This window comes from Castor canadensis, chromosome 8 (assembly GCF_047511655.1).
Source record: "Castor canadensis chromosome 8, mCasCan1.hap1v2, whole genome shotgun sequence".
NCBI lineage: Eukaryota > Metazoa > Chordata > Mammalia > Rodentia > Castoridae > Castor > Castor canadensis.
The window spans coordinates 133340824-133362631 of record NC_133393.1 but is presented as its reverse complement, the minus strand read 5'-3'; the positions used below and the strand labels follow the sequence as shown (position 1 = coordinate 133362631).

At 38.5% G+C, this 21808-nt stretch overlaps 2 protein-coding genes across 2 annotated transcripts in view; one reads left to right on the top strand and one right to left on the bottom strand.

Moving 5' to 3' along the window:
• The window catches only part of Ccdc38 (coiled-coil domain containing 38), a 60598-nt gene extending 49422 nt beyond the window's left edge, over positions 1 to 11176 (top strand). The window contains exons 15-16 of the mRNA XM_074084165.1: positions 8155 to 8248; positions 10194 to 11176. Of these exons, the coding sequence (XP_073940266.1) occupies positions 8155 to 8248; positions 10194 to 10307 (208 nt within the window). The 3' untranslated portion in view covers positions 10308 to 11176. The remainder of the gene's footprint in view (positions 1 to 8154; positions 8249 to 10193) is intronic.
• A 63-nt stretch (positions 11177 to 11239) lies between these two features.
• Positions 11240 to 17528, bottom strand: Snrpf (small nuclear ribonucleoprotein polypeptide F). The gene is made up of 4 exons (XM_020163994.2): positions 17385 to 17528; positions 15382 to 15507; positions 12054 to 12118; positions 11240 to 11489 (listed from the first exon to the last, which is right to left on the bottom strand). The coding sequence occupies exons 1-4, from the start codon at positions 17385 to 17387 to the stop codon at positions 11423 to 11425; spliced, it is 261 nt and encodes an 86-aa protein (XP_020019583.1). The 5' UTR covers positions 17388 to 17528; the 3' UTR covers positions 11240 to 11422.
• Positions 17529 to 21808: the final 4280 nt, after the last annotated feature.

The window sequence follows — 21808 nt, the reverse complement described above, 5'->3', positions numbered from 1 at the left end:
TACTTACCTCAGAGGGTTGATGTGAAGATTAAATTTTAAAAAAAAATGTAAAAGCACACTGAACATGAAAGCGCTCAAATATTAGCCATTAATATTAGATATCTTATGATTGCTTACGACATTACTGGTACATGAGGGAATATTGTTTCTCCTACATAACAACGAAGTCTAGAATACACTAAGGTCATCCTGATGAGATTTTATTTAAAAAAAGAAAATCTAAATGGAGGATTGCTCCTTCCATAAAATGGCCTATGACTGATTTACAGAACTTTCATGTTTTTTACTGCAACAAATGTATTCTCTTCAGAATGTAATTACAACTTATTTTCAACAGTGATAGATGAAACCAATTTCAATCTTACTTAAAAGAAAACTCTATTTTCTTCATGGTTTCGAGCCACCCTGCATAGCACCTAATTTTGCTCAGTGAATGTTATTTCCACCCCCTTATAACCTTATACTCAGGACAAAATTATACAGGTCCATAAAAGGGCTATCATGTATCAAGTTCCTATTCTGCACCAAGCCTTAATCTAGACAGCAATCCTAAAAAAACAGAATTCATTGGTCTTGAGGGCTAACTGGAAAATGTACTTGTGTGCTAGACACTTCTGTGGTATATACTTTTGAGCTATCCACTTGTGATCTGTGTCCTTTTTTGTAGGTTATACTTAGATTTTAAAGGCAGGAGTGGGGGAAAATAGCTGAGAGTTAACTTATGCAGCTTAAAGTACTGGAATATAGATGGAGTGAGGAAGTTTGGTCATTTTTAATCAAGATCTGGATGGATTTTACTTCTTCCAAAATAGTAAATAAAATTTAGTTCCACTTCAAAGTAGGATTTGTTGAAAATTCAAGTCATTGTTATAGGAGGTCTTATATTTAGTTAATTCATTACCACCAAATAGTAATGATGTAGAACTTTTATTCCTTTCTGTGAATTACAGAATTTATTTTTTTTTCATTTTTCTTTTATTATTCATATGTGCATACAAGGATTGGTTCATTTCTCCCCACTGTTCCCACCCCCTCCCTTACCACCCACTCTGCCCCCTCCCTCTCCCCCCCCAATACCCAGCAGAAACTATTTTGCCCTTATTTCTAATTTTGTTGTAGAGAGAGTATAAGCAATAATAGGAAGGAACAAGGGTTTTTGCTGGTTGAGATAAGGATAGCTATACAGGGCATTGACTCACATTGATTTCCTGTGCGTGGGTGTTACCTTCTAGGTTAATTCTTTTTGATCTAACCTTTTCTCTAGTACCTGTTCCCCTTTTCCTATTGGCCTCAGTTGCTTTAAGGTGTCTGCTTTAGTTTCTCTGCGTTAAGGGCAACAAATGCTAGCTAGTTTTTTAGGTGTCTTACCTATCCTTATCCCTCCCTTGTGTGCTCTCTTTTATCATGTGCTCAAAGTCCAATCCCCTTGTTGTGTTTGCCCTTGATCTAATGTCCACATATGAGGGAGAACATACGATTTTTGGTCTTTTGAGCCAGGCTAACCTCACTCAGAATGATGTTCTCCAATTCCATCCATTTACCAGCGAATGATAACATTTCGTTCTTCTTCATGGCTGCATAAAATTCCATTGTGTATAGATACCACATTTTCTTAATCCATTCGTCAGTGGTGGGACATCTTGGCTGTTTCCATAACTTGGCTATTATGAATAGTGCCGCAATAAACATGGATGTGCAGGTGCCTCTGGAGTAACAGTCTTTTGGGTATATCCCCAAGAGTGGTATTGCTGGATCAAATGGTAGATCAATGCCTAGCTTTTTAAGTAGCCTCCAGATTTTTTTCCAGAGTGGTTGTACTAGTCTACATTCCCACCAACAGTGTAAGAGGGTTCCTTTTTCCCCGCATCCTCGCCAACACCTGTTGTTGTTGGTGTTGCTGATGATGGCTATTCTAACAGGGGTGAGGTGGAATCTTAGCGTGGTTTTAATTTGCATTTCCTTTATTGCTAGAGATGGTGAGCATTTTTTCATGTGTTTTCTGGCCATTTGAATTTCTTCTTTTGAGAAAGTTCTATTTAGTTCACATGCCCATTTCTTTATTGGTTCATTAGTTTTGGGAGAATTTAGTTTTTTGAGTTCCCTGTATATTCTGGTTATCAGTCCTTTGTCTGATGTATAGTTGGCAAATATTTTCTCCCACTCTGTGGGTGTTCTCTTCAGTTTAGAGACCATTTCTTTTGATGAACAGAAGCTTTTTAGTTTTATGAAGTCCCATTTATCTATGCTGTCTCTTAATTGCTGTGCTGCTGGAGTTTCATTGAGAAAGTTCTTACCTATACCTACTAACTCCAGAGTATTTCCTACTCTTTCTTGTATCAACTTAAGAGTTTGGGGTCTGATATTAAGATCCTTGATCCATTTTGAGTTAATATTGGTATAGGGTGATATACATGGATCTAGTTTCAGTTTTTTGCAGACTGCTAACCAGTTTTCCCAGCAGTTTTTGTTGAAGAGGCTGCTATTTCTCCATCGTATATTTTTAGCTCCTTTGTCAAAGATAAGTTGCTTATAGTTGTGTGGCTTCATATCTGGATCTTCTATTCTGTTCCACTGGTCTTCATGTCTGTTTTTGTGCCAGTACCATGCTGTTTTTATTGTTATTGCTTTGTAATATAGTTTGAAGTCAGGTATTGTGATACCTCCAGCATTGTTCTTTTGACTGAGTATTGCCTTGGCTATTCGTGGCCTCTTGTGTTTCCATATAAATTTAACAGTAGATTTTTCAATCTCTTTAATGAATGTCATTGGAATTTTGATGGGAATTGCATTAAACATGTAGATTACTTTGGGGAGTATTGACATTTTTACTATGTTGATTCTACCAATCCATGAGCATGGGAGATCTCTCCACTTTCTATAGTCTTCCTCAATCTCTTTCTTCAGAAGTGTATAGTTTTGTAGAGGTCTTTCACATCTTTTGTTAGGTTTACACCTAGGTATTTGACTTTTTTTGAGGCTATTGTAAATGGAATTGTTTTCATACATTCTTTTTCAGTTTGCTCATTGTTAGTGTATAGAAATGCTAATGATTTTTCTATGTTGATTTTATATCCTGGTACCTTGCTATAGCTATTGATGATGTCTAGAAGCTTCTGAGTAGAGTTTTTTGGGTCTTTAAGGTATAGGATCATGTCGTCTGCAAATAGGGATATTTTGACAGTTTCTTTACCTATTTGTATTCCTTTTATTCCTTCTTCTTGCCTAATTGCTCTGGCTAGGAATTCCAGTACTATGTTGAATAGGAGTGGAGATAGTGGGCATCCTTGTCTGGTTCCTGATTTTAGAGGGAATGGTTTTAATTTTTCTCCATTAAGTATAATGCTGGCTGTAGGTTTGTCATATATAGCTTTTATAATGTTGAGGAACTTTCCTTCTATTCCTAGTTTTCTTAGAGCTTTTATCATGAAATGATGTTGGATCTTATCAAAGGCTTTTTCTGCATCTATTGAGATGATCAAGTGGTTTTTGTCTTTGCTTCTGTTAATGTGGTTTATTACGTTTATTGATTTTCGTATGTTGAACCACCCCTGCATCCCTGGGATGAAGCCTACCTGGTCGTGGTGAATAATCTTTTTGATGTGGTTTGCCATTATTTTGTTGAGGATTTTTGCATCAATGTTCATTAAGGAGATTGGCCTATAGTTCTCCTTTTTGGAGGTGTCTTTGCCTGGTGTTGGGATAAGTGTAATACTGGCTTCATAAAATGTGTTTGGCAGTTTTCCTTCCCTTTCTATTTTGTGGAACAGTTTAAGGAAGGTTGGTATCAGTTCTTCTTTAAAGGTCTGATAGAATTCAGCAGAGAATCCATCAGGTCCTGGACTTTTCTTTTTGGGGAGACTCTTGATTGCTGCTTCAATTTCATTTTGTGTTATAGGTCTATTCAGGTGATTAATTTCCTCTTGGTTCAGTTTTGGATGATCATATGTATCTAGAAATCTGTCCATTTCTTTAAGATTTTCAAATTTATTTGAATATAGGTTCTCAAAGTAGTCTCTGATGATTTCCTGGACTTCCATGGTGTTTGTTATCTCCCCTTTTGCATTCCTAATTCTACTAATTTGGGTTTTTTCTCTCCTCATTTTAGTCAGGTTTGCCAGGGGTCTATCGATCTTGTTTATTTTTTCAAAGAACCAACTTTTTGTTTCATTAATTCTTTGTATGGTTTTTTTGGTTTCTATTTCGTTGATTTCAGCTCTTATTTTTATTATTTCTCTCCTTCTATTTGTTTTGGGATTTGCTTGTTCTTGTTTTTCTAGGAGTTTGAGATGTATCATTAGGTCATTGATTTGGGATCTTTCAATCTTTTTAATATGTGCACTCATGGCTATAAACTTTCCTCTCAAGACTGCCTTAGCTGTGTCCCATAGGTTCCGGTAGGTTGTGTTTTCATTTTCATTGACTTCCAGGAACTTTTTAATTTCCTCTTTTATTTCATCAATGACCCATTGTTCATTAAGTAATGAGTTATTCAGTTTCCAGCTGTTTGCATGTGTTTTGTCTTTACTTTTGTTGTTGAGTTCTACTTTTACTGCATTGTGGTCAGATAGTATGCACGGTATTATTTCTATTTTCTTATATTTGCTGAGGCTTGCTTTGTGCCCTAGGATATGATCTATTTTGGAGAAGGTTCCATGGGCTGCTGAGAAGAATGTATATTGTGTAGAGGTTGGATGAAATGTTCTGTAGACATCTACTAGGTCCACTTGATCTATTGCATATTTTAGATCTTGGATTTCTTTACTGAGTTTTTGTTTGGATGACCTATCTATTGATGATAATGGAGTGTTAAAGTCTCCCACAACCACTGTGTTGGCGTTTATATATGCTTTTAGGTCTTTCAGGGTATGTTTGATGAAATTGGGTGCATTGACATTGGGTGCATACAGATTGATGATTATTATTTCCTTTTGGTCTATTTCCCCTTTTATTAGTATGGAATGTCCTTCTTTATCTCATTTGATCAATGTAGGTTTGAAGTCTACTTTGTCTGAGATAAGTATTGCTACTCCTGCTTGTTTTCGGGGGCCATTGGCTTGGTAAATCTTCTTCCAGCCTTTCATCCTAAGCATATGCTTATTTCTGTCGGTGAGATGAGTCTCCTGTAAGCAACAAATTGTTGGATCTTCTTTTTTAATCTATTTTGTCAAACGGTGTCTTTTGATGGGTGAATTAAGTCCATTAACATTAAGTGTTAGTACTGATAGGTATGTGGTGATTCCTGCCACTTAGTTGTCTTCATTATTTGAAGGTTTGATTGTGTGTACCTAACTTGATGTTACTCTCTACTGTCTTGCTTTTTCTTATCCTGTGGTTTGGTGCTGCCTGCCTTTTCATGGTTAAGTTGGGTGTCACTTTCTGTGTGCAGGATCCCTTGCAGAATCTTTTGTAATGGTGGCTTTGTGGTCACATATTGTTTTAGTTTCTGCTTATCATGGAAGACTTTTATTGCTCCATCTATTTTGAATGATAGCTTTGCTGGGTAGAGTATCCTGGGGTTGAAGTTATTTTCATTCAGTGCCCGGAAGATCTCACCCCACGCTCTTCTTGCTTTTAATGTTTCTGTTGAGAAGTCTGCTGTGATTTTGATGGGTTTACCTTTGTATGTTACTTGTTTTTTCTCTCTTACAGCCTTCAATATTCTTTCCTTAGTTTCTGAACTTGTTGTTTTAATGATGATATGTCGTGGAGTAGTTCTATTTTGATCTGGTCTGTTTGGTGTCCTGGAGGCCTCTTGCATTTGTATGGGAATATCTTTCTCTAGATTTGGGAAATTTTCCGTTATTATTTTGTTGAATATATTACGCATTCCTTTCGCTTGCACCTCTTTTCCTTCTTCGATGCCCATGATTCTCAAGTTTGGTCTTTTGATGGAGTCAGTGAGTTCTTGCATTTTCTTTTCACAGGTCTTGAGTTGTTTAATTAATAGTTCTTCTGTTTTTCCTTTAATTACCATTTCATCTTCAAGTTCTGAGATTCTGTCTTCTGTTTGTTCTATTCTGCTGGATTGGCCTTCTGTTTTGTTTTGCAGTTCTGTTTCGTTCTTTTTTCTGAGGTTTTCCATATCCTGGCAGTTTTCTTCTTTATTGTTGTCTATTTTTGCCCTGAGTTCATTTATCCATTTATTCATTGTGTTCTTTCACTTTGGTGTTTATACAGTGCTTCTATGGTTTCCTTTATTTCTTCTTTTGCTTTTTCAAATTCTCTATTTTTATTGTCTTGGAATTTCTTGAGTGTCTCCTGTACATTTTGGTTGACCCTATCCAGTATCATCTCTATAAAATTCTCATTGAGTACTTGTAGTATGTCTTCTTTTAAATTATTCTTGTGGGCTTCATTGGGTCCTTTGGCATAGTTTATCTTCATTTTGTTGGAGTCTGGATCTGAGTTTCTGTTCTCTTCATTCCCCTCTGGTTCCTGTACTAATTTTTTGCTGTGGGGAAACTGGTTTCCCTGTTTTTTCTGTCTTCCTGTCATTGTCCTTGGTGTTGTTGCTGTCCTTGTACTGTGTGTAATTAAGTATTTTCTAGCTTGTAATAATAACAATGGTAATATTGAGAATGGAAGAGTGAGCTGAGATGGAAAGCAAGAAGTTAAAGAAAAGGTGAAAACAAATATACAGACAAGAGGGAGAAAGCAGAACAAGGTATCAGACAAGAGAGTTTCAAAGGTATAAACAGGGAATGTTAGTGTACTAATCGACAGTAAGCTGAACAGACATTAGAGAGACAGAGAGAGGATTGAAAATCAAAGATAAAAAAAATAAAAAATAAGTAAATGAAAGTAATATCTATATATAAAAATGAATTAAAATAAAATGGAAAATAGAAAATTAAAAAAAAAAAACCCAAAACCTTCCAAGTTTATATGCAATGCAGTTTCAGTCTTAATAATTTGGGTGTCCGTCTCAATCTCCAGTCCTGGAGTTGGTGCCTCAGATGTTGTTCTGTAGTTGTCTCATCAAAGGGTATGCATAAAGTAGAACAAAACTACACACTCTCACACACACACACACACACACACACACACACACACACACACACACACACAAAAAGCCCCACCAAGTGTCCCCAGTTCAAATGCAATACAGTTTCAGTAAGTTTTTCGGCTTGCAGGTGTAATTCAGTTGTTCTCTCATCAAAGGTAGGGAGAAAAAGAAAAAAAAGCGTCTGGAGACAGTTCTGAGAGTGGTATCTGCAACTGTGGCTTGCCTGCCTGCTGCTCTCAGCCTGTAGCTGGCGGCGTTATTTATGCAGATCTCTGGGGTAAGCTAGCGCTCACCTGGTCCCACAGGCTTTGTTTGCTCAGAGTTCTCCTGTGCGGGAGCCTCTGCTACAGGCTTTCCCCTTTCCAAGCACTGGGAAAGGTGACACTGCCCCGCGTTGTCAGGCCTGCGTGTTTATTTACAGTTCATGTGGGCGGTGGGTCTTCCCCCCTCTCCTCTGAAGTCTTCCTCCCACTGCCACTTTCAGCAGCTTTCCTGCTCCTGCTTACTGGGTGGTGCTGCTGCTCCTGCCTGCCGCCATGTTTGTTTCCAGTTCACGTGGGAAGTGGGTCTTCCCTCCTCTCACAAGCTTCCCTGCTCCTGGTTGCTGGGCATGCGCCCCGCTCCTGCCAGAGCCTCTCTGGCCTGCCCGGCTTGTTTATTTACAGTCCCGGGAAGGATTCCCTTCCCCCAATCTTCAGTGCTCAGGGCGCCCCACCCTCTTTCCAGCGTGTCTTAACTGTTCTTATTGCTTATTACTCAGTTTCTCTTTTTTTCCCCGGGTGGAGGTCAGTCTGTCCAGGGGGCTATGCTGCTCTGGCCCAGGCTTGTCTGTGGGGCTACCGCGGTACCGCGAAGCTCACCTGGTCCGCGTCTTCCCACGCCGTATGGGCGCTGGCCACTGGCGGCCCCGGGGGCCCTCCTCGTTCTCCGTTTAACGTGAAGTGGAGATTCTCTGCGCCGGCTGGAGATGTGGAGGAGTCAAAGTTATGCCTTTTCTCAGTGATTATGCCTGCAAAGTATGTCTCCAGCGTCTCTCCAAGATTTCACTATAGGAGGGTCGCTTTCTGCTTCCTACCTCTAGCTGCCATCTTGGAATCCTCCCTGAATTACAGAATTTATACAAAAATGTTCTTTCCCTTCTATGACAGGTTGCGTGAAGAGAAAGTCAAAGAAAAACAAAAACACCAGGAGGAAAGGCTAAAAGCTGCTCTGGAAAGAGCAGTAGCACAACCAAAGAAAAAGGTTTGTGTTTGCTATTAGTGGGTCCAGCCATATCAGTAAGTGCCTCTGTGGCGCAAAACCAGAACACTTTTATCCTTCTAACATACCCAGGTTCAACTTCACTGAAATGATCTTTACAGTTAGCTTCAATTGGTCTCACTCTTATTTGTTACTTTTGGAGTAATTCAAATCACTAGGTCTACAGTTCCCCATTAACATACTTTTTACTTAAAAGAAATCTCTTCCCTTTTCTTTTAGCCCTGGGTTCATGAAACCCGATTTAAAAAAAAATTAAAATAAGTCATGCAAGCATATGGCTCAAACCACAAGACACGAAAGTATTGTTTTCCCCATTTCCCCTCTAGGATGCAGTTTCTTCCACATCCTTATGAAATCAATGTAGTGCAGTACACATTCCTATCCTTGTAAACAGTAGCTATGAATCTTGCTTTTTTCACTCAATATGCTTGGGAAATAGTGAACCCAGGGAATTACATGCAACTGAAAGGATCTTCGAATCTCTGTGTCATAAAGGAAATAGGATAGTTGAAGTTAAAATAATCTGCACACGCACTTCAGATTTAGCACAATTGGGATCGGAAGCAAATTTCTTTATATTACACCCAATCAGAGGTCTGGAATTAGGCAATCACTCACTGAACGTGGTCCATGACTTCCACACTTGGTGAAAAGAGCTTTTTGTTTCTATGTGCCTCTCTCTGCCTCCTCTGGGATAGGGTCTAAAATATAACACAGGAAGACAATTTCACGGTTATCTACAAAGCTAACATAGATATTCTTAGCCTAGTAATAGCTAATACGTAGGAAGTGCTTACCACCCTGCCATATGTACCTATTATTCAGTAAACACACCAAACAGAAATTTTTAAAATATATCCATGACTAGTCCAAGACTTTAAGACCTTTGTATCCCCACTACCTGGCATATAGAAAATAAAATGCAGTGAAAACTAAACCTGGAAAAAAAAATTTTTAAATGATAACCTAAATAAAAACATCAACATACAAAGACCTGAGTTTACTCAGAATGCATCATTGACAATTTTCTTACAGTATTAATGACAAAGATGACCAAAGATCACCTACAGTTTTTTTTTTAAAAATCTGACATTAGAAAAAGACTTCAGGGATTCCAGTCTCTGAAGGACATTTTTGTTGGTATAATGATGGGGAAGTTATTAGGTTCTCTAGGCCAGGAAAGTTAAGCATTCTACAATGCATCATGTGAGCATCATCCAGCCTAAAATGTTGACAGCACCCCTTCTGACAAACATAGTGGAAATATTGTATCAAATCTCATGTCCAACAGAATATGGTAATTTCCTCATCCACAGTTAATTTATATAAATTTACCTATAAAAGCTAAGCGAAAGCAAGAGGGAGAGGATCATAAGTGATATACTTAAATATATACACTCCAGAGAAAAGGAATAGATAAGCACTGGGGGTTTCCCAAAACTCTCCTGATGGGAATACCTCCAAGAACCAACAGTATCCCTGGAGTTTAAGAAGGTAATACATGGTTTTCTGGTTTCTGCGTAACAAGATTTCTAAGTGCTGTGCAAGAAAGAAATCTCTTCCAACCACTGAGGAAAATCTCACCGTGACACTTGCTGAGAAATCAAATGATGGTTTTCAACATGTTGCTTTTCCAGGCTGGCCATATTTGAACCATGTGCTATGTGAAAAGTTTTATCTACATCTCCTCACTTCTGCAAAAACCTAACTGCTGAATTCCACATACTATGCATGCTCAATTTGCCACTTAACTTTGCCTAGTACGTTGGACCTCCATTAGATTATCAATCCCCTCATAACTATGACTTAGCATTTTGCTTTTATTGTAAAATCTAGTTAATGTAAAAAATTAAAATTGACAATTTACATACCTCAACAGAAAATGGTTATGCTAAATACTAAGTATTTTGTTTTTCTTTCCTTCCAGTTGGGAAGACGACTTGTTTACCGTTCAAAGCCTCCATCTGATAATAAACATGCAGTACTTTTAGTCAATGACACAAGAACAAAATCACAGGAGGATGAGTATTTTTTTAGTTGAATAGGAACAGTAAGACATCTTGTTATCAAAATATTTTATAGATTTTGGCTTTCAGTAACGGCAGTGTTCTGTTCATATACTGTCCTAACCAATTCGAGGAAGACAGGCCCTTATTCCAAAGGTTATAGGATTAGAAGTTACTTCCTTTTGTTGAAGCTTTCTTTCATCCAGAAGTATTATTCCATATAGCTAAACATTTACATCTATATTTTGAGTTGCCCCAGTTGGGGATATAGCTATACGGGAAAATAACAATAAGATGTTTAATAACTTTTCTCTGACAATATGAGAATTTACATATTTTTTCAACCAGTCTATAAAGAAGTTCAAAGCACACTGTTAGCAGTGGACAATGTACATTTTAACAATGTACAACCCTAAAATGTCTAAAGGGTTTTTGATGGGCTCAAAACTTACATAAAAACTACTAATTGTGGTCTCAGAATATAATCATGAAACTAGTATTTCATTGTTCTGTTCAGAAAAGTTTCAAGTAAACAAACCATGCCTATAGCCTAAATATCAGGCCACCATTTCTGTTGTGCCCTATCTTCACAATCATTTTTATTTCCAGATGTTCTGACTTTATCTATACAATGTACATTATTTAGCCTATATTCATGTAGAATAAACATGTAATTTATGAGCTACAGCATATATTAATCCTAAGAAAATGTTTATCTTTATTCATGTTAAAAGTGGCTCAAAAACTTTAAACAATTGCTCTTAAAAGGTCTGTTAATATATAAGTGCTGAAATTCACCTTCATAAAAACTTCTAAAGCATATAATTATCTCATAGGAATAAAACAGTATTGACTTACAATGAAATTGGGTGGCTTTTAAAACATTAGTTGAATGACTCATCTTTCAATTGTCTCAGCATTTGAGCTTTGCATGTGATTATTTGCATTAAATAGTTTACAAGTCAGGTTGAAAAACAAACAAATCTTTATTGTCTAGAAATATACATTAAAAAAATTCTGCACAAAAGAAGCTATTTTTATTTTCCCAACATCTTCATCTTTGCTGATGCCTCTTCCACAATTCAAGTTCAAAACCAAATCTTTATTGTCTAGAAATATATATATATATATATAAAGACCCCCGACGGTGCTATTCTCTCATTTCCCCATCTTCTTCCTCTTCTTCAACACCTCTGATATAAAGGACATTATTACACCTGTAAGTAGAAAAACAGTCCATTTTGTTGTTTCAACCAGAAACCATATGGTCTGAATTACTAGTCCTAGATTTTTCTCATTTTGAAAATATTGAATGCTGGATTTTAATATCTGGTTCTTTTTTTGTAAAAGGAAAGTTTTATATAGATTTGTTAAAAAGCATATGGCAAGTGGCTGTCATGACATCTTAATGACTTCAAAGGAAATACTAACTAGAATTTGGAGTCTTGCTAGTACTAGAAAATATGTACAGCATAAATGCTTAGCAGCCACAAATAAAATTCAAAACTAAGTTCCTGCATCGAACACCACTGAAAAACTATACTGCTAAGAGCCAGAAAACGTAACATTAACCCTAGGAAAATCTTAAGGATAAATAGCTCCACGTATTTAAATCTTACCTTTGACAAATTTAACAAGGACTTTTAAAGTCTTGTTGTAGAATATTATATTAAATTAAGTGTTTTTAAAAAAGTAATTCCCAAATTGAGGCACTAATTTATTTCAGTAGCTATTTCTAATGCTCATCAGCAAGCTTTATGTATATTAGTGCTATCTGGTACCTTATTAAAACTTCACCCAGATGTCCAGACAATGCCCCATCTATGTATTCTTCTGTGTTTGCGAGCTTTAAATTAAAAAAAAAAAAAAAAATTAGTATAATCACACAGGAGAAGAACAGTACAACAAACCTAATACTGGGGAGAAAACTTATTAACCGAGACCTTTCCAGTTAATCAACAAGTCAAATTAGAAACTAGCTTTGTATCTCTATTGTACTTTTTGGTTTCATATAAGCATTCGGTACAAAATAACATTGGATACATGAATAATGTAGAATATATAATAAAATTTGTTTTCAACATAAGTTGCTAAGCCTCCCAGGATGTGTAATAGTTCTATTAGACATCAAAACAATGTATTAAGAAAGGAAATCTCTAATTTGTGAGTAAATTGCAATTAAAAAGTTTCCTAAAAATTTAGTTTTAAAAACCAGACATTAACTTTTCTCAGAGTAAAACATTATAAATCATATTGACACACCCAAAAGCTATGGCTAAACTATATTAGTCAACACCAATGAGCTGGTAAGGTTTAAAATTTTTACATACTAATAAACAAGGAAAAATGAATTCTTAAGAGTTTAGTTGGCCAGGTGTGATGGTATGTCCATATAATCCCAGCACTTGGGAGGTGGAGGCAGCAAGATCACAAGTTTAGGCCAGCCTTTTAGCGGGGCCCTATCTAAAAAAATGCAAGGGGAGGGGGAATTTTAAACAGTTAAGACTGACCTTTGTAATTACTTCAGGAAACTATTATTTCTGATTTTAAATCAATCAAAATGTTTAGTTTTCCTTCTACATACAGATAATAAACTCCATTGTAATTTTTAAAAATCACTGCCAGTGCCACCTGTAATTCACAGAAGGAATCAACAGGAAAAAAGGGAGAGAAGGAAGTTTCCTTCATAAGTAGGCAAAAGGAGAAGGTAAAGAAATATAGGGCTTTAAGAGGATGTGATGTGAGGCATTTAACACATGTTCATCAATTAATACTGTTAGTAGGTATTATTCCTTTTCCACTAGCAAACAAAAAGTAGCCTCTTATACCCAGGAATAATCTGGGTTAGTCTGAAACATAGGGTTGTTGAGATACTACATTTTCTGTGCTAATGCTATCAAAAATAAAGCATTAAGAGCAACTCATTTTTAAAAAGTCATTACTTTGGGCATGTTCTCCAACATTTAACTGGTTTCTAAATTATACAGCAACACTCCAAAGGCTTTCTATCATGTATTAAATTAAAAACTCTTTATCACTGCAAACCTAACTTTCTGTTGTCCTTCCTCTAAATCATTCTGCTCTGGCCTTCACCACCTCTGCTACCACCACACAGTAAAGGGGATTGAACCCAAGGCCTCACAATGGCTAGGCAAGGGCTGGAACTATGCTCTTAGCCCTTTTGTTTTTGAGATAGGTCTCAATTTTGCCTGGGCTGGCCTTGAACTTGACAGCCTCCTGGTGTTCTGGCTTTCTTGCTCGTCCATCCAACCAAGATGCTCTTTCCCTAGTTATTCAAAAGATGCTCATTTAATTCTAGTCTCAGCTTAAATTTACCTCCTCAGAGAGGCTATCCTAATATTGCATACGTTGTCACCTTCTTTGTCTTCATAGTAATACCCGATATCACATTATATACCTGATATCACATTATATTATCTCCCATCACCGAAACAAACTCTTGAGGTTAAGGGCTTTGTTCTGGTCAATGTATACTGAACAGTACCAAATAATTGGCACCCAATAATTTTTTGCTGAGTGAACAAATTCAAAAGCTGATAATATGCGTGGTGACTCAGAGATACATTTTGTAACTCTAAGCTAAATTAATTTGAAGAACAAATATTAAGCAGATATTACTCCTTATTTTTTGTATAATTTCCATAACATAAAACTCACTTTAAATTGTACAATTCTGTGGTTTTCAGTATATTCACAAAGTTGTGCAACTATCACCACTAATTTCAGAACATTTTCATCACAGTGGGTGTACTTTTCAGATTTTTTCTATAGCCTTGGTAAATGATTCCTGTTTTAAAGTAAAGCCATGCTTTATAAGAGCTATGACTATCTTAGCATTGTCACCTGTTTGGTTGGCAAACACTTAGGGAAAATCTTAGTTCTACTTACCTAAGTACTCCTGTTGGTACTCTGTTTACAAGTATAGAATCCCTGGAGTCGGTTGGATTGACCACCTACCTAAGTAATCTTTAAAAGTCTGGCTAGAATTCTATTACAACTAAACAATAACAACAAAAACAACCTAATTTAAAAATGGGTAAAGAACATAAATAGGCATTTCTCCAAAGATAAAACAAATGATCAGTAAACACATGAAAAAGTACTCAACATCATTAGGGAAATACAAATCAAAACCACTATGAAGATACTACTTCACACCTGTTACGATAGCTATTATGTATGTAAAAAGAAAAAAAGTAAAAAGTGTTGATGAAGACATGGATAAATTTTATATAGATAGTTGTTATGCTGCATTGTTTAGACTGACAAGAAAAAGAAAAAAAAGCCTGTACATATTCAGTACAGATACAATTGTCCCCCAAATATTTTCAACTTAAAGTTGGCTGAATCCCCTGATGTAGACCCCAGACACAGAAGGCTGACAATATTTTATAATTCCACTTATATAAGATTGATAATAGAGACAGAAAGAATAGTGTTTATCAAGAGCTGAGTGGAAGAGAGGGAATAAGGAGCTATTTTTTAAATGGGTACAGAGCTTCACTTGTGATTTAAAAAGTTCTGGAAATGGAGTACAGTGTTGGGTGCACAATAATTAATTAAGTTAATGCTACTTAATTACACACTTGAAAATGGTTAAAGTGACAAGTTTTTAATGCATATGCTACTACAATAAAAAATTAATTACAAAGAAAAAACCCTGGTTCAATCATTTATAGAAATTAACAGACATGCAAGTTCAATTCCTTTGACTGACCTAACTCTCCCCAAGAATTGCCTTTACTGAATTTGGTGCTGTGCTTTTAACATCCATTAAAAGAGTTAATTTCAGTTGAAAAATGTCTTTCAGAGCTAAGTGCTGGGAAGTTTTGCTCTGTCCAATAAACTAGTGGACAGTTTTCCTAATGATATTATGAGTCAAATGTCAAAGTTCTTCTTACTTTAACCACTAAGAGTAAAATCTGTGACTGAATTTTAATTTAACCCATGTCTTGGCCTAGATTTCATTCCTAAATTTTGCTTGGTCAATTTAACTGTATGTATGCTAATTAGTCACACTTAACCTCTGAAGAATAAGCAGCAAAATAAATACAAATTTTTATGAGCTTTATCAACTCCTCAGCTTACCTGCATGTTCATATAGCCATCTACTGATACCAGGTAGCCTTTATACTCCATTCCCCACTTAAGTTTTACCATCACTGGCTTTCCTGTTAATCCATTGAGGAAAGGTTTGGGATTGAGGGGTAAACTCTGTGGAAAGAAAAAAGTATTCAGTTGATTTTTTTTGCTTAGCTTAGCCTACACTCTTCTCTACCAAATTATTGATCAATATTTAAAGGTATGCAAATGAAGCAGTTTTTGTTTTTGTTCTAGTTATTTTGAGACAGGAGCTCCCTCTGCAGCCCAAGCTGGTGTGGAACTCTTGATTCTCCTGCCTCGGGTTTCCAGAGTGCTAGAATTATAGGCAAGCAACACCACACCTCGCAGCTCAAATGAAGCAAACTCTTTATCCCCTATCACTTTACTACGTAATTTTCACTTTTATTTGTTGAAGAACATCAAGAAAATTTAAATATCCAGTTAGCCAGTTTCATCTTCAACTTATCAAGACAAATATTCATTACACTTAAGAAAACACTGAATACATACATCCAAGGTCTAATGAAACAAAGGCACAAACAACAAAAATGTTATCAAAGAGTCCTGTTCTCTTGGAGGGGCATATAAACAACAAATTATACTGTATATTGCAAGGTACTAAGAGAAGATTATGCTATACATAAGGCTATCAAACCAATCCTGGGAAAACAGAAAGGTTGCATGAAATAAGGAATGCCTCAGTTTTTAAAGGATGAGAGATTATTTCCAAAGGGCTGAGGCAGGCAAGGGAGCTTACCTATGTAAAAGTAGGTAAGACATGAACCAAGGTAATCTCAGAGAACACAGAAACAATTTAGTAATGTCAGTGAGAGTTCCAAATACTAGACTAGAGAAAGAAACAGGTCAGATCATACTTGACAGTCTTTCACTTTAATTCTGGGAGCTAGTTCTTATTAGACTTTTTTAATCACAGGCAATGTCTTTTAATTCAATTACTTAAAGTTTATTTAATATTCCCTGTGAACTCAAACTTTCTTCCCCTCCTCTCATCATCCCTAAAACAGGGCAAGAACCAAGATCAGCATATTCAGAGTGATCCCGGAGGACACAGCTACTGCATAACCTAGTGGGTCTCCAATTTCCACTGTCTCCCATTTATTAACCATGAAGCAACTATTATTGTTCAAAGGTTTCCAATTGCTCTTGGGGTGGAATCAAACCTCTTAATATGGTCCAAGAGGTCCTGACCCTATCTCATAACTCCGATTAGAGCAAACAGCTGTACTTTTCGGTGGATTCCTTTCCAGCCCTGAGGCTTAGGCTGCTGTTCCCCATGCTTGCTAGGGTGCTCTCTTCTTGCTGCTCTGCCTGTCACTTAGGTGTCAGGTCAAAATTCCACCTTACCTCGGGAAGCCACCTATGACTATACCAAAGCGTTCCCTCCCAGCATCCTGTCTGCTTCCTCCTTAGCACTTACCACTACTTGCGACTGCGTGTTTCCGTTACCACTTCACCAGGGTCTCCCTCCCGCATCCTACTGAGTTAATGTAGAGCAGAGTCCGCATGGGCCCTTGCACCTCCACATAGCTAGCGCCTAGGAATACCTGGCAGGTAGTATGCGCTATCTGGGGAATAAATGCATGCTCAAAAGCCTGGGCTTTTGTGTTCTAGACGACCACGGGCTAGGATTCCCAACCTCGAGATTTCGGAAGGTGGCGGGTGGAAAGTGAAAACCCGCCTCGGTTTTTACCCCTACCCCGTGCCTCTTCCCCCCCCCCGCCAACAGCAACACTTCAGGTTCGGGTCCAAATAACGAAGAAGAGGGGGAAGGGGGGTTCCCCTGGGAAGGGCATCAGAAAGAAGGCGCGCCTTAGAACCCCAGAGCAGGCAGAAAAGGGGCGGCGACCAGTGCGCGGCGCCTCACGCCGATGAATGGGAAACGCGCGAAACAATCTCCGGGCCGGGCGAGGCTGCCGCCCTCCCTCCGCCTCTCCCTTTTTCCTTCTCAGAAACTTCTTTCTCCTCACCATCGCGAATATGGGCGAATGCTGCAAACTACCCGCCGCCGCCGGTCCCTCGTGACAGGAGCAGCTACTGCAAGACCAAAGCGCTGAGCCTCAAGAGAAATGGCCGCCAAACTGCACCGTGACCTTTCACCTCGCACCACAGCCCTCTCGCTCCCGTGATTGGGCGCAAAGAGAGCTGTGCTGATTGGAGGAGGTGGCAGCATCTCCTAGCAACTAGCCGCAAGACGAGTGTTTGTGCCCCGCCCCCTGCGCCAGGGCAGTGGAAAGCGGTTCTGCGCGGGTCTGGGTTCTGAGCCGCGCTGCCACGTTGCGGAGGCCGGGCTCGGGGGGACGCCGGGAGACAGTGTACGGGATAGAGCCGATCTGATTTCTCGCCAGCTTGGCTGATGGGGGTTTATTTGGCTTTGTACAACTACGAGACCGGGGCTACTGAGTTCCTCATTCTCCTATAGAATCCGCGGGGCTTTCGGGGGGTAGGCGGATGGGGAAGCGCCTCTGCCACGGCCCCCTTCTTCCTAAGCGTTCTCTAGTCTGCAAGGGACATTTCACCATTTTGAATGGAAACGGGAGGAGCGAGACTAAACAGAGAGTCGGGAACAGAATTTATTTCAGACGAGGACAAGTTGAGTCTGGAAGTCGGGCGGTGGGCTCCCTTCCGGTTCTTTTGCATCGCCGTTTTTTGTTTTGTTTTTAAAAACGTGCACTGGGTGAAGGATCTGGGGATTATTTATGTTATTCCGCGTTAATCCGTCTGGTATAAAGGAATCCATCAGAATCTCATTTGATTCCTCCAGAATCCCGGAGTTCGGGATAATGGTACACTCGACCTGAAATGCTAAACCAGGTTGTGCAGAATGCTCACTTGGGGGAGGACCGGGTTTGTGCCGCTTTAAAGAGGTGGACTTAGAATTGAGCATTAAATGTGAGGCCTCATCTCAGACTCAGCACCCATCATGTGTTGGACAGGTGGTGTCCTCACTTCCTAAGGCTTTGTCCCCTCAGCTGTCACTTGACTTTGAAAGAATTCAGTAATTCATGTAAAAGCGGTTAGCTCTTTTCTCAGTGCAGAGAAACAAAATACTTGAGGAATTTATGTGAAGGTAATTGTGTCCCAGCTAGGACCGTTATTCTAGTTACACTTTCTGCATAGCCCAGCTTTTTTTCTGTGGAGATGGGGTCTTGCAAACTTTTTGACTTGGGTGGCTTCTAACCACACTCTTTCCTGTCTCTGCCTTCCAAGAGGCCAGGAGTGTAGGCGTGAGCCTCCGTGCCTGGCTGAAAAATAAAATTCTAAGAAACAAAACTAAAGTGGCGAGTAATCCCACCAAAGAAAACACCTGTTTACTTGTTTTTGGTGTACTGTTTGTTGTAACATAGGCATATTTTTTAGGCAAGCTATCTACATAACTTTTTGAAAATAAGTTTGTAACTTATTTTCTTCACAGATTCTCATGTAATTAGGTATTCCTCCAAACTGTGGCTTAGTGTCTCCGTTATACTGTAATGCAAATACCATTATTAATCGTTCTTTTGTTTCCATTCCCCCGCCCCGTTTTAAATAACATGCGTTGAGCATATTTACACATCTATCTTTGAGTGTATCTCTGATTCTTCACCATAAATCCTTAGAAATAGAATTTCTGGATTAAAGGGCACTATTATTTTAAAGTATTTAAAGACATATATTCATCAGAGTAATTCGTTCCAATCTGGGCACCGACGGCTCACGCCTGTAATCCTACCTACTTTAGGAGGCTGAGATTGGGAGAATTGAGGTTTGAGGTCAGCCCAGGAAAATAGTTTTCAAGATCCCCATCTCCAAAATAACAGGAAAAATGGACTAGAGGCATGGCTCAAGCAGTAGAGTGCCTGCTTTGCAAGCATGAAGCTCTGAGTACAAACCCCAGTCCCACAAAAAAAAAAAAAAAAAAAAAAAACTGGTTCTAATGTGAGAGAAAATTGTTCATATTTTTGAAGATAAGGTAAAATACATTTTGAGCACATTCTGAAAAAACAGTCCTTAGATATTAAGATGAGCGCTTGTGGTAAGAACTGAGTTCCACCACTATTTAGCATAAAATGCCCAAATTCTAGTCCTACACAAACACCTAAAAATGAATTTGTCAATTGAACATGAAATATGTACTGAGGTTAATAAAATGGACATGTGATGCCTGCCCTTATGAAACTTAAAACCTTTTTGAAAAGAAGGGACCCAGTACAGACTCAGTGCCTGCCATGTTATGCTGGGATATTTTGTGCAGTTTATCTTGTTTAAATCATCACGTCCAAGCAAGGTAGGCATTCATGCTGGAGGTAGGAGTGGCTTCAGTGGTTCAAGTGGGGTAAGCAGGGCTTCCACATGAGGTAGCAGCCCAGTGTGGGGTGCCAGAGCTTGGGAGGAGGGGCACTCACATGGCAGGATGGTCCAGCATGGGCAGCTGGTGTGTGAGACGGTGGTTGGTGTTTGTGACCATACAGGTCAAGGGACAGCCCAGTGCTGGGCACTGGATCCCAAATAGGCTGATGCATCCCTTAGGGGATGGCCCAATATGGAGGGTTGAGACTTGAGTAGGTTCAAAGGGGTGGCCATTCTGTGGAGTGTCAGAGCCTAAGTGAAGCAAAGAGGATGTCCTTGCAGAAGAATAACCTACATCAGAAACGATGGGGTAAGAAAGGCACACAAAATGGGAGATTTGTTACAGGGACATTAATCAAAGGAATCAACATACCAAAGACATTTGGAACCAGGATTCTGAATATCAGAAAGGGAGAAAACTGGAAAAAATGATATGATGTGTTAGAATAAGACATATTGATGTAGGAAAAATAGGTAAGTGTGTGTGTATATGCGCCAACAAGCACATGAAAAAATACTTAACATCATTAAGTGTAGTCATTAAGGATCAGGCTGTGACCTCACACCCACCAGCATGGCTCTAATCAGTATTAATGCTTTTGGCCATTTGAACTGCATTTTCTTTGGGAAAAATGTCCGTTCAAGTTGTGTGTACCTTTTTGTATGTTCTGTTTTTGGAAACTTTGATATATTGCCCAACTAAAATTTTTTTTTAAATAAAAGGAAAAGCCATTTTACTTCTCTGGGTCCCATTTTCTTCATTTTTTAAATTACCTTTTCCCATTTTATTATTGTTGTACTGGGGGTACATTGTGATGTTTACAAAAGTTCTTACAATATATCATAGTTGAATTCACCCCCTCCATCCTTCTCTTTTATCCGCCTTCTTCCCCATTCCTGGAAGAGTTTCAACAGGTCTCATTTTCCCATTTTAATGCATGAGTGCATAATATTTTCACCATATTCACCTCCTACATCCTTTCCTTATATCCTCCCCATTTTCTTCACTTATGCAGTGAAGGGATTGGACTAAACAGGACTTTTCAACCTCCTTAATCTTGACATTTTGGGAGTGCTGTGCACTGTCGTATGTTTACCAGCAACCCTGGCCTTTACCCACAGGTGCAGGAAGGAATTCCTTTTCTCCTAAGTTGTGACAATCAAAAGTCCCCACTGGTTGAGAAGCTTTGCAACCAAAGCCTCTGTTCCTGGATCACTTTCCAGGTAGTACTGATGCTGTGTAAGCTATTTTCATTAATAAAAAGCCAAATCAACTGCAATTGTACATTTATTTTAACAGAGACTGTATGGACTGATTGAAACCTCATGCTTCTTTGCTTTATTAATGTGAAATCACCTCCCAATACAAATACTGCTTGATTATCGTGGACCTGATCACAAACCCTGATTAGCATTTATTTATAAATGTAAGTTATAAAAATGAGAGACCAAATTGTCAATTAATTGTTTCTACTTTTTTAAATTACAGATTTCAGATAAAAAGATTGGGAGCCACTCAGCTAAGATGACCAGCATTAACTGCTGACTTTAAACCCAGTTCTGTTCTTTACCAGGTTTCCACAGGATGGCGGTGGTGAGGTTTTAGTAAAATTTCAGACTGACACATGCACTTGGAAGTTAATCAGCACAGCTGAGGACTTTGCTGGCCTCAAAACAGAACCCAACACAAACCAAACCCCGTGGAATTTCTCCCGCAGGCTCCTGTACCTCACAATCTCTCCCGAAACTTCTCTCATCCCTCAAATGTCTCTGCTGAATCCAGTTTTAAAAAACAAAGCTCTTTTGTTCTACTTCCTGTTACCCAGTTGCCAGAAACCTCCCCTCCTGAAAAACAAAATGAAGATCTGAACATCTTACCAGTTGCTCATCAACCTTTGGTGGTTTCCCATTACCAGAGGCCTAAAATAAACTCCTTCAACTTCTATTCTGCCCCAGTGACCATAAGCTACTGTCCATTTGCTGTGCTCTTTTCACAAACCCACGTACTTACACCAGCTATTATCTTCATCTAGAAATTTCTCCTGCTGTTTGCTTTGCCTGGAAT

Bases quoted from the DNA above. Each gene is read 5' to 3' on its own strand.
- Snrpf (XM_020163994.2), bottom strand. The intron at 12,119-15,381 runs GTAAGCTGAGGA...TTTAATTTAAAG, and splicing joins ATGGCTATATGAACATGCAG to CTCGCAAACACAGAAGAATA. The intron at 11,490-12,053 runs GTACCAGATAGC...TTCTACTTACAG, and splicing joins CTGGGTGAAGTTTTAATAAG to GTGTAATAATGTCCTTTATA.